This window comes from Cryptomeria japonica, chromosome 3, assembly GCF_030272615.1.
Source record: "Cryptomeria japonica chromosome 3, Sugi_1.0, whole genome shotgun sequence".
Lineage (NCBI taxonomy): Eukaryota > Viridiplantae > Streptophyta > Pinopsida > Cupressales > Cupressaceae > Cryptomeria > Cryptomeria japonica.
Window position 1 is genome coordinate 177,740,859 of NC_081407.1, and position 13,050 is coordinate 177,753,908.

The window sequence follows — 13,050 nt, forward strand, 5'->3', positions numbered from 1 at the left end:
AATATCTTGTATCAAAGGACATGATACTGGTATAGATAATGTAGTTTTCTTGAAAAATATCCTAGTAAATGATATATTTTACCAAGAATCATCAAAGGCTGGAAGACTTTGGACATAACCTTTAACTTGTATTTAGCTAGAACTTTTGTATCAATCAGCAATCGCTTTCTATTGCAATATTTCAACTATGGATTATAGATTCTAAATATAGCTTCTGCTTTGGTAATTCTAATGAGATTCTGAAATTATTTTGGTCTAAAATCGTTTGGAATTTTTCACTTCCAATACTATTGCTTAATTGGCATCATCCCTAACAACCTTCACTCCCAAAAGATTCAAGGTTAATAGTGACTGATAGCACATACTGGGATTGGCAGAGTATATGAACATAAAAGAAAAACTGCACATTGCAAATGCTATGCCATTAGAGAAAAAGATTTACAATGAGTGCTTGTAAGTTTACAGAAAGAAACTATAAATAGTTACAAATGAGAATTACAACTTTCTTTTGATCTTTTAGTTTCCCTACACTTCTAATTTGTATGAGTTTCAATCCTTGACAACTCAAAGTATTTTATCTTCCTCGTTTACAGGCTACAATGTTAAGGTAACCTATCATCCACACCGAGATTAATTATCCAAATTGTTGACTGAGTTTTTAGTTGAGACACATTTAACGGATCCATCTGTCCAAAATTTCTCAATGTTATAGTATGATACTGATATATATCTTGATTTCCAGTATAAGACTGGGTCATTGCAGGCAATACTTTCTGGAGAAACTGTTGTACCTGCATCTTATGAGAGTAACAGACAAGGTAACAGGCACCGTGCTTTACTCAGTTTGCAGCAGATAATTGAAGATGCACACAGGGGAAAGCGGCAGTTTCTTAGTGGTTAGTGCTTCCATGGGAAAGAATTTTTGTTTATTGGTTGTTATTAGCACAACTTAATCTTTTCTGAGCAACTCAAGGTGATGTTCTATTCTTTCTCAGGTAAACTACATAATCTTGTGAAGGCTATTACTGACGAGGAATCTGATGAAAGCAACTCAAAAGTGGGGAACACCTATGCAGAAAGAAAAGCTGTTCTGCCTCCTGAGCAAGAGATATTTCTAGGACTTGGATTTCGACCAGCTAGGCAGGTTCCATCCAGTGCACCAACTAGTGATCAAAGTGGGGAGAGTTTACAGTTTGGCATCAAGAGTGCTGGAAAACGCTTGATTGGTCATTTGAGTTCTAGACAATCAGCATATCTAGCTGCGTTCATACGTTACATTGCTACTATTGGTGACATTGTTGATGGGATCGATACCACTCATGATTTTAACTTCTTTTCCCTTGTCTACGAGTGGCCAAATGATGTGAGTCCATCATGTATCTCTTTTGAAAAACTAATATTCAAATTTGTTTCATTTATCAAGTTGATGTAAATGTAAGCAGGTTGTAAAATGGAAACTTCAAATTAATTTAATTTGCATTTCACTTCCTGTATGTGTATATGACACTTATATAAATGTATAGGATATATTATTTCTTGACCATGGATAATTTGGAAAACAATCTGTAGCATTTTTTTGGGTTAATATCTATAATTAAATCTGATGTTTTCTGCTTTTAAGGTAATATATCTGATATTTGAAATAGGAACGAAAATACATTTCTTGTAGGTTCCAATTAGTGACACTCTTTATGAACAGTCTTGTTCCATGGGGATGCCACCCCCTCGTCACCCAACTGCACCCACCCAAGACTTGTAGGTGTGCCCTATAAAAAATCAACGAAAAAGTCAATTTAACAAAAAAAATTCAACTTTTCTTGGATCTTTGTACGACAAACCATAATCCTAATGGTCTATGGGGCCCACCTCCACCCCAAGAAGTCACAAAAAACTTATAAATAGGCATCTAAGCTTCATTTCAAATCACGCCCAAGTTTAAAAAATAGTTAAGGGCTCGGTGTTGTTGAAAATAAAGTGATAAATTGTGAAAAGGGTGTGCAACATGAAGTTTTTTTGTGGTTTTGAAGGCCTTAATCTGTGTGCTTGGTAGTGGGGCTTCTGCCCTTTGATCTCACCTTACCTTTACCTCATTACTTTATTTCCCATAGGATAATAGGCTGGTGCAAGGGAAATAATTAAATAATTGGAGTTGTTGAAGAAGTAGCTTTAAGTTATATTCATAAAAAGACAAGTAATGTTCTATTATTTAAAAACTATTTTAAAAGAGGGACCAAAAGTGATGTTAAGAATGGGGTCCAAATTCAAAAGTAATGTCTGGGGGTAAAAGTAGAATAAAAAGAAAATAATAATTATTTTTCATTTAAAAGCTAGTATAAAGAGGAGTTGAGGAATGGAGAGGGTTACCAACTGATATTGTCATATTCATTTCTCTAAAGACTGAACATTTTTCTTTTTTCCTGCCCTAGGATACAAACCCATTTGCAAAGAATGAATTCAAAGATGAAAACCTTCCTATTCAGTTTAGTAATTCCATTTAGGGATTACCATTGAGTTGAGCAATTGCAGGTTTTTGGTTGGTGTGAAGATTTCTAGTTTCCAAGATTTGTGTTTGTGAAGTTTCTAGATTTGGCTTGTGAGCAATTATTAATGGTTTATGATTATTTATTTATTTAGATTTTAATCTGAAATCGTAAATATTATCAACGACCATTCATAGATTGACCATACCTTTTTCTAGTTGATTTTGTGTTGTATTTGTAGCTGTTTATGGTTCATTTTAATTAATATTAAGTTGACAACTTTGAATTGGTACAACCGTACAATGTTGGGTTGATCACAACCTTTCATTCTTTACTAGCAACATCAAACTGGGAGCAAGTTGCTGCACCAAATGATAATGGTGTTATTCCATCTTGGGCTTTTCTCATATTAATAATTGAAATTAAAAAGGCAATAGCAATTGCGCATTGACTGGTCGCAGCCTTTGCAAAAAGGAAATCATCTGCCATACCAACCTTTTATTGGGCAATCCATAATAAATGTAGCTGCTGATAATATGATTAATATTTGAAGTGCAGCCATACCACTGCTAAGGGAATTTCTGGTAGTATTATAGCAGCTGTTAATCTTTGATTTATAATTTTATAGTTATAAGTATTTTTGGTTATGTTTTCACTAACCAACAATAATAAATTAATCTCATTTTTGATTGTATTGTAATTTTCTATGTGGTTTAGTGACACAAATATTATAATTTTAGAAGTATTTGTAAATATTGCAAGTTTGGATAAGTTTGCCATGACATTAAAAATCATTATATTTCAAATATATTATATTATGATATCTAATGTTAATCTGAGCAGTTAACCACCACATTGGGAATTTGTAATATTTTTGGTCATCTTGCCATAGAACCAACTTTAGTTATTTTCAGTTTTCAGTTGTATTAAATCTTGAAGGCTCACTACCAGAAAAGAGTTTTTTTACTTTCAAATTTTGTATAGATTGCTATATTGAGCTGTGTGGCTTACTATCAACAAGCATTTTCTTGTAATATTAAGTCTTAACCCCTTTCACTATATGCTCAACTTGCCCACATCAGGATGTTGGCGATCAAATGTTGTTAATGTTGTGTGCTTGATCATTGTGAAAGTGAAAAATCAGAAAATAAATTTGGTTGGGGACCTCGCATTTGGTCCCTTCCTGCCCAAGACATATCCCTTGTATCCCCTTGTTTCCCTATCTTGAGACTTTGTGTAACATAGATAAGCTACCATCACTAATTTATGGCTCCAACCAACTCAGTGCATCTGCTTATGACTCCATGTCTATAACACCAATAGATAGCAGGCATTCAAACATATAATGAGCCACATCAGGCCTTCAAAGGTGGCCATTCACATTGACTCTCTCTATAGCATGCCTCCATTTTGGGCTGTTTTGTTTGAAGGGACTAAAAGTAACATCTATTCATATACAACAGCTGTAAGTCTCAGTTATGTTCAAAACCTGTTACAGCAGCTTAAGAAGAGAGTACAGATTGTTTTGGCAGAATTTTACAATGCCAATTTTCCTATGCCTTGTGTAAAAGAATGAAATAAGGATGTTTTTTAGTTAACACCAAGCAAGACACCTATTTGGAGTATGGGAAACCCTATATAAAAGTAATGTGGAAGGGCGTATTATTTTCGATCATCTTATAGTCTTTTTTAAAGGAAAATCTGTGGATTGAAGAAGAGATTTTTTTTTTGAGCAAATGAGGCAAATTATAAAAACGGGCTTGCTTTGAATTATTTCAATAATTTATCATTTGACATTCTTTCATATCAGCATTGTTTAATCTACCCAAAATGCCTCCTATAGGGGATGGGTTCATTTGGGGTAGGGGAGTGTTTTTTAAATTAAAAAAGACCTCAAAAAGTGTTTGGGCTGTAGGGGATGGCTAGTTGTCTGTTGAATTTCTTTTCCATCTCAAGGATGTTCCTAAAATTTTCAAAAAAAGCGGATGGGGTAGGGATGTCTCCTAACCGTTCTAGTACCCCAAAATGTCCGTTATAATGCATGTAGTCATTTTGGGTAGGGGAGGCATTTGTAAGGAGTAGAGCTTTTGGATAATAAATAGAGTTTTTTAATGATTTTTTGATATCTTGCATAGGGATTCTGTTGGATCCGTCACACATGCAATATAGAAACTACATACGATGATAGTACCAAAATTAGGGACAAAGCCCTTACACAATAGAGAATTAAAGCCAAGGTAGTGTAGACCATAGATTGGGTCAGTGAAACAAACAAAGAGGCCAAAAGATGAGTTGGAGGCAAACATAAACCAAAGAGCGAATTACATATGAGAAACAATGCCCTTCTTGACACCATCAAAATAGCAACCCAACTGTTCTCATTTTTCATTGTGAAGCAGCCTTTATTCGACAATTGGAATAAGTTGATCCCATGTATTATCTCTTGATGCCGAATAGAATGAAGAAGAGCACCATGAACAATTTGTAGAAGAGTAATCAGTAAACACACCTGTAACCTCTAGAGTTCCATCGTAATATGTGACTACAAGATTCCACACTATAGATTGCAGGTCTTGGAATTAGTGATAAATTTTTAGCAATTATTTGTTCAAAACCTAAACCTCCTTTTTAGACACCAACTCTTGGAAAACAAAACTAGCTTAGGTGGAAGGCGTATTAGTATCTCGGAAAGACACCAAATCCCTAGGAATGATAAAGTTGTGGATCCAACTCTCAACCTCTCTATCGATCACCTTACCATTCAAATACAAAGGAAATTCTTCATGATTAGAGGATTTACTAAATATTTGCTACTGAACAATCAAAACTAAGATTTATTTTCCTATTAGATATGACATGACGAAGGAGGGGAATCTTGAGGCTTTGATCTCCTCGTACCATGGGCAATTAGACAAGGGGCCTAGAGCAACTTGCACTAGAAAAACACAACCACAAAACTTCAAAGATTGCAATTAGAAGAAGGCAACTATGTCATCAAGACTAGAACATTTGTTAGTAGTATAACAAAAATGTAGAACTTGTGAGCTAATAATTACGTTACTCCCATGCCAGGCGAACCCATGTTAGCACTTGCCTCAACGCACATGACATACATTATGAGCACATATGCTAGCATTTGTTGAGGCTTTGCAAATGGGGTAGCAAGCTAAGTGGGCTTGATCTTGAGGGAAATTTCATGTTTAAGTAGTCTGTGATGTGTCCCCCTTAGGAAACCCTGTGTTTTTGGGACACAAATGTTTTTGAGATTCGGGGACTTGGGGGGAACATCCCCTCGCTGCACTGCCATCACCTCTATTGCCTCGAAGATGTTGATAGGACGTAGAAAACTTTGAGACATCCTCGAGACATTTGGGGGACACCCAAGAGTCTCCCTAAAGTCTTAGGGATGGCCAAGAGTCTCTTGTAGCTGAATTGCCAAAAAGGTAATCTGTTTTAGAACGACTCAATTTTTTTCGATCCCTATGCACAAGGTCGAACCCTAATGGCTTATGGGTCCTACCTAAACCCCAAAAGCCCTATTAAACACCCCTAAATCTTCTTTTCATCTCACAAAAACAAATTAACAAGTTGATAGTCTAAGTGTGAGCGAGAGTTGCAAGTGCAAGGTGAAAGAGTGAGAGTGAAGAGCAAGAGGGTTGAGGAGGAGCAAGAAGAAGAGTGAGAAGACGAGTGACCATGTTGAGTCGAATAATTATAGTAATGAGGAGTTTGGGGATAACTGGAGGCTTCACTTTACTCCATTTTGTTATTTTGAACATTTGTAATCATCATTGTACATATTGTAATCAGCATTTTGAAATCTTGAATATAAGATAAAATTTGAATTTGACATTTTCATTGTTCAATGTTAAATTGTTAATGTTTACTTCAAAGTTTAGTAGATTCTTAGTTTTACTAGTTTGCCAAAGTTCCATTTATAATTCTTATACATGTTTTCTATAACTATTTTTTCATGTAATATATGTGTTTCAGCACTGCTCCCCCTCGTTGTCCCCTTGTTGTCCACCAACTTAGGGCCTTGGCGGTCTGCCCTTGTGTCCCCCCATTAGGAAATTCCACGGAACTATGTTGTTAAGTGCAGCTGAGTCAGAGTAGTATTAGGATGGATGACCTTTTTGGAAGTTTTGATGCTTCACCCACTGAACATAACCTAGATGTGTTGAGTTCTAAGTGGAGCATTTGTGCTTATGAGATATGTGTTCTTCTGAACTACTACTCATGAAACAATGGGGTAATAAGCATTGACTCAAAACTATGCAGTTGAATCTTTACAAACCATCATATAATTTTATACTTAGTGGAAACACCACTTAAATGTAAGTAAATGACTTAGGGGGCTCAATAATGAATGGTTTTTAAGGCACAAAACTTGTTGGAGGAAACTCTGTGGTTAAGCACACTTGAGTTATAGTATTGGAATGGTTAACCTCGCAAGAATTCTTGATGCTTACCCATGCGAGCATCACCTAGATGCACTGAGTGCTAAGTAGAGCATTCATGCTCATGAGATATGGGTTCTTGTGAGTCACTACTCATGAAATAAGGGTTAATAAAAGTTGACTTAAAATTACACAATTGAATCTCGATAAAATATCATATAATTTGAAACATTGTGAAAACCCTACCTAAATTTAAATTTATGATTACTTCAGAAATGTGAGAGAGATCTCACTAAATTTATTGAACATTTTTTCAATAAAAGTAAGGGGTGGTTTGATAGCCAAGTCCCACTAACATATTAGCTGAGTAGAAAAGAATGATTACTGTTGCTTATCAAATAAAATAATCTTGTCTAATCATTCCCACGCCGCAATTCTATCTGCCATCAAACTCAAAAAAGGATTAAGATCCACCCCATGAAACTAGGAGATCTGCTTCTTTGTTACATTTCCAATAACAATTAGAGATCTGAAAATTGGTACACATGGATAGAGCTTCAAACAAGAACGACTTGGCCTTCCAATTTTTGTAGATGCTTTTAGACAAATGCTGGATTACAACTAAAGAGTCACCTTCTCAATTAACTTTTTACAACCATTCGTTCCAGGACAATTGAGCTCGTCAACCACAACATTCCATTCTGCCTCTTTGTTGGAGCATATCCTCAGGTAGTAATATCTACCAATCACAAAGCATCCTTGATTATTTTTGATAATGACACCTGTATCCACTAAGCTAAGGCTACCCATTGAAGCTCCATCGAAGTCAAGCTTTATAAGATTAACTGTGGTTTAGCCCATTACATATTGTTCCAAGCAATCTTGTTAGCCCTTAACCCAATAATAGGAAACATTATGCATGGTGATGTTATTATTCTTTGTGTCTATTGCTCCCTGTTGCTTCTCTCACAATGTGCTCCAACCATAGTGGATTGGTCTCCATCAAAGTTACCTGGGGACGCGTCCCCGACTTGAAAACCCCTGTCCCCGTCCTGGGGACGTTTCTGGGACTTGGGGACAGCCAGGGGATGTTTCTCCCCGTCCCCAAATTGCCCTGTATTTTGAGGGGACGTCCCTGAAACGGGGGGACGCCTGCCCTAGCTCTGGGGGACGTCTGTACGTCCCGGGGACGGCTGGGGACCGCTGGGACGTCCCCAATCCGTCCCGGGGATGGCTAGATGTCCCCCATATCTAAGGCCATTAAAAAATATTAAAAAAATAAAAAAAGTTGTATTTTCAATTTTAAATTTTTTTTTTCTAATATAGGCCCCTTATTAATTCAAATTGTTATTAAAAATAAAAAAATTAAAAGATAACATTAATTAAATTTTAAATTTATTAATTTAATTAATAATTTTGACAATGAAACTATATGGCAGTAGTGTAGCCTTTGGGCATTTTGACACAAAGATTAGAAAATTGCCCAAAAATTGCCAAACTCGGCCAGTCAATAGAAAAATAACTCGGCGATGCCCCTTGACCCCACCTTGGGGGCGCTGCCCCCAAACCCCCGTTGAAAAATATGGGGGGAAACTGCGTCGATAGAAGTAGGGAAAATTTAACCTCTTTGTTTTGACATTTTGTATGTTATTTCTTTAATATCTATTATGATATGCATATTGACAATGTGAATGAATTGAAATTCTGATTTATGAATGCATAATTGCATATTGTCTATTGAGTATTAACAATGTTGTATGTTCAGAATTTACATTCTAAAATGTTTTCAACTTTTCATAGTATCATACACATGCTATATCCATGTTTTATTGTTTTCATATGAATATAATGTATGTATGCATGCTTTATCCATGTTTTCATATGAACATTTAGAATTTTGAAATTTTCCTATATATTTTAAATTTTTCCTATATTTTATATAGCCATCCCCTTTGCCGTCCGCCATCGTCCCCAAAGTTGGCAAAAAAATTTGCCGTCTCGGAAATGCGTCCCGCCGTCCCCTGCCATCCCCATCTCGGAAACTCGGGGTAACATTGGTCTCCATGAATGGATTGTGGGCTTTATATCCCTTTATATAGTTTCCTTGAGCCTGGATGATGTGACAATCTCATGTTGGTGTTAGTTTTATGAGGGGTTTCTGCATTTGGAGTACCAGATCTCTGCAGATAGCTATACTAACTAGTGAGTGTAAAGCATGACATTTGGTAGTTGATGGGGTTAGGATGGGTGTGGGTTTAGGAAGAGAAGTTGGAGGAGCAAGGGAGAGGCCCAAATCGGGAAAAGGGATGTTGTGACAATGGTGGAAGGGGATGAGAATTGCACACTATGAGGGGATGGATTTGTGTGCAAAGGGAAGGAGTGATGCGAATTCAAGAGAATCTATGTTACACGGGGACATGTCGCCTACTCCAAATCCCGACGTCCCCATCCCCTACCGTTTTGGGGATGGGGGGATGCCATGGGTACCTCCCCTTGCCATCCCTACTTGACCAAAAATCCCAAGAAATGCTTCAAGCCATTTGGGGACGTTTCGTTGTCCCCGAGACGACAAGGGGACATCCCCTTGGTGTCCCCCATACCCAAAATGGCTAGACGTCCCCTACAACTGGGAATGATTCCAGGCTTACAAAAATCTAAGTTACCCATTCGGATACAGGTATGGATACAAAATTGGGTACATAATCATGGATTTGGCAAAAAAAGATTTCCTTGGGTGGTACGCCCACACACACACACACACACACACACACACAAATATATGTTCAAACATCAAATTTATAAAATATAATTATATAAACAATCACTACCCATTATTGATTATTACAATGATACAATCCATACAAAATTACAAATATACAATGTAACTTTCCCATACATAAATGATAAATGATAAATCCATAATTGCCAATAAATATTCATATATCGTAAATACTAAATGTAATATCATATTCATAATTTGCAAAAAAGATAATATTCAAGTTTTAAAATGTCATTAATATTCTATTAGTGGAAAATAGAAAGTAGTTGAAATGCAAGATGCATCTAAATCTGGTTTTTGCCATCTTTTGCTGCCCATGCTAAATAAAAAACTAAGCCTGGAATCCATACCAATATGATGTCCACCCTTGCTGGTTGAAATGACAAATGAAACTCAAACTTCAAATTGACCTCTAGGCGCCAAAAGTGCCGAAGCTAGTAGATTCAAGGTACATGCTGAATCAAAAGTCACCCCTTTATGCAAATTCCAAATTCGAAATACATAATTTCCAGCCAAATAAGATATTAGATGTGGACACCAAAAGAGGTTACACAACTGCAGGTTGAGGGAATAGACTAGGCGCCAAAATTGCAAAAAAGACCCAGGATTCACAAAGGACCCAACTGCCTGGGAGGAACCCGGGGCGAATCCACGGAGGACCATGCTCGAACCAGGAGCCAAAGAGAACTAGGACCCGAATCCAAGCCTGCCCAAAGAGAATCCGGTATCTTAGACAAAAACAAAAAAATATTAATGTTTTTAAATTTTTTTTTCTCTGCTTCTATTAGTTTGTGGGGAGAGCACAAGGACTTCTAAACCACAGAGGAACCCTAAAATGACAAAGAGTTAAAACCAAACAAAACACTAACCCAACAACTAGGATTGGTCAGGTTACCATTGGATGATCCACTTTTGCTAGAGGGTGATATTAAGTCAAATGGCTCAAAGTCTTTGCATATTGATAGCTCAAATGAGGCTTAGTTTCATAGACTATTGTTTTTTGATGTTTGAGACTTTTGGATATTGATAGACCATGGTTTTTTGATGTTTGAGACTGCTGTTATAATGCTTTACTGAAATTTAATGTGTTGTTGTACTACTACTTCTAAAGTTTTATTTACAAATGATATTAGTTATTGACATATCTCTCTTTCCCTCTCTCTCTATATAATATGTTGATATATTTTGAAAAATTCATATATATATTATATATTTAAAAATATGTATATAGCTGTACCCTGCCATCCCCTAGAAATGGCGCTCTAGGGGACATCTTTGAAACGTGTCCCCTGCCATCCCCCCATCTCCGTCCCTGAAACACTGTGGAACATAGTTGAGAATGGATAAGAAGGGCAACCAATGGGGATTCACCTGTTAGAATTAAATTTATTTCCTTAACATGCTACTTGGAAGTAGTGACAGTAGTGGATGAAGGTTTACTGTTTATTTTTAAATATGGGCTATGCACATCATTGTCCAAAGGAATAGGTTGACAAAAGTGAGGCCTTACTGCACCCTTTATTCTTCCACTTCTTGTATACTTGATGTGTATATTCGTTTATTGTTAAAAGAGTGACAATTCCTTAGTGATCTTCCAATAATTGTTAAAGCTGGGAGATGTTAATAATATGAAATTGGTCAAAATCTCATTGTGGAAAGATAGAACGATGAGTTGGGTGGAAAGAGTTGGAGAGAAGATGAATAATGGATTTAGAAGCAGTAAAATAATGAGGGTGCTCAGGTGGGAGGAGCTCCTATGTTTTTCCATTGACCTATGAGCACATAATCAGACCCATCATTCACATGCTGCCAATCCATTTTGAGGTGGATGGTGCAAATGGGGTCCTTCAAATAAAAAATATGGAGGTTATGCCTAGTGCAATCTGCTTTGTTCCCTGTAATAATATTTATTGTACTGCTAAGGAAGAATAAGTATGATCTGCAAAGTATGAAATAAAATGTTTGTGTGCCACTGTCCAAGGGTGTTCATTTTGTTTATCTCCATGAAGTGGCGAACAGGTGTGGTGATCTTGTTCCTGTCTTCCAGGAGGGAGTGATATTTTTGGGAGGCTGCTGAGGGGCTATTTGCATATGAGACACAATATTCAAAAGAATAATCATGTAGTTTTATTTAGATGTGTTGGGTAGTGGAGAGAAAGATGGTACGGGGAGTGGTGTTGAAGTTGTGTGAACGCAACAATAGTTAGTATTGGGAGGCAAGGTCGATTGGTTGGTTTGTTTTTAGGATTGAGGCTGGGTAAGAGGTAGGTAATTGAGTTGGGACTAAAAGGGTAGGGAGGAGATAGGGTTTTATCTTAGTTAGTGACTGGGATTTTAAATGCTGAAAATTTAAGATTTTTATGGTAAATAGATGTATCATTTTATTATATATATTAATATAATAAATAAGGATTTTTAAGATTGATTCGGTTTATTTTTAGGGTTGAGGGTTGGTAAGAGGCATGCTATTGGCCTGGGAATAAAAGGGTAGGGAGGACATAGGGCATTATCTTAGTTAGTGACTAAGATTTTAAATGTGAAAAATTTGAGATTTTTATGGTAATTAGATCTCTCTCTATATGTATATGAATGTACATATACATACATATATATGTATGTACCTATACATGTATGTATGTATGTATCTATATGTATATATACATACATATGTATGTATATATACATATATATACATACACATACACATACACATACATACATACATATGTATGTATATATACATATATATACATACACATACACATACACATACATACATACATATACATATACATATACATATACATATACATATACATATGCCTTAACTTTTTCATAAGATAGTACTCATTAACGTGATAAAGGGGTCCCCTTCTCTTCATTCCAAGTTTGGTTTACACTTGTTTGGGGGAGATTGGTGGCGTGTTTAGGTAGACCACCAATGATTTCGTTCCTGCTTTTGAGAGCCATAAAGTTCCAATAACTAGTTGTTGGAAGAGCACATGAAGACCAGTGTGTGTCATAGTGACGCAGCATGTTTGAGTTGAAATGTTAAAGCTTTTGGACAACTAATTGAGTGTAGCCTTCGAGGAAAGTAATCGAAAGCTAAAGCTAGAGGGTGATTTGGACTTCATTAAGGCGATCTAAGAACTTAGTCATATTGTTGATTTGCATGCCAATGCTTTATGAGAAGGTAAAAATCATCAAAATCACGTGTGTGTGACTCATAAGCCATGCTTCCAATGACAGCTAGTCTTGGATTCTTTTGGAAGAAAGCATCAGACTATATTTTTATCGATCTTGGGTGGAGGGAGAATCCATCTAGGATCTGCCAAGATGGATACTTTGACAAGTATTTTTATAATGGAAAGGAATGTGTCATTGTCATGCA

The 13,050-nt window shown here is 36.3% G+C and overlaps 1 protein-coding gene across 2 annotated transcripts in view; it reads left to right on the forward strand.

Moving 5' to 3' along the window:
- Window positions 1–13,050, forward strand: part of LOC131048568 (uncharacterized) — a 180,503-nt gene that overhangs the window by 77,190 nt on the left and 90,263 nt on the right. For both annotated transcript variants that reach the window (XM_057982567.2, XM_057982568.2), the window contains exons 13-14: window positions 743–896; window positions 996–1,363. In XM_057982567.2, the coding sequence (XP_057838550.1) occupies window positions 743–896; window positions 996–1,363 (522 nt within the window). The remainder of the gene's footprint in view (window positions 1–742; window positions 897–995; window positions 1,364–13,050) is intronic.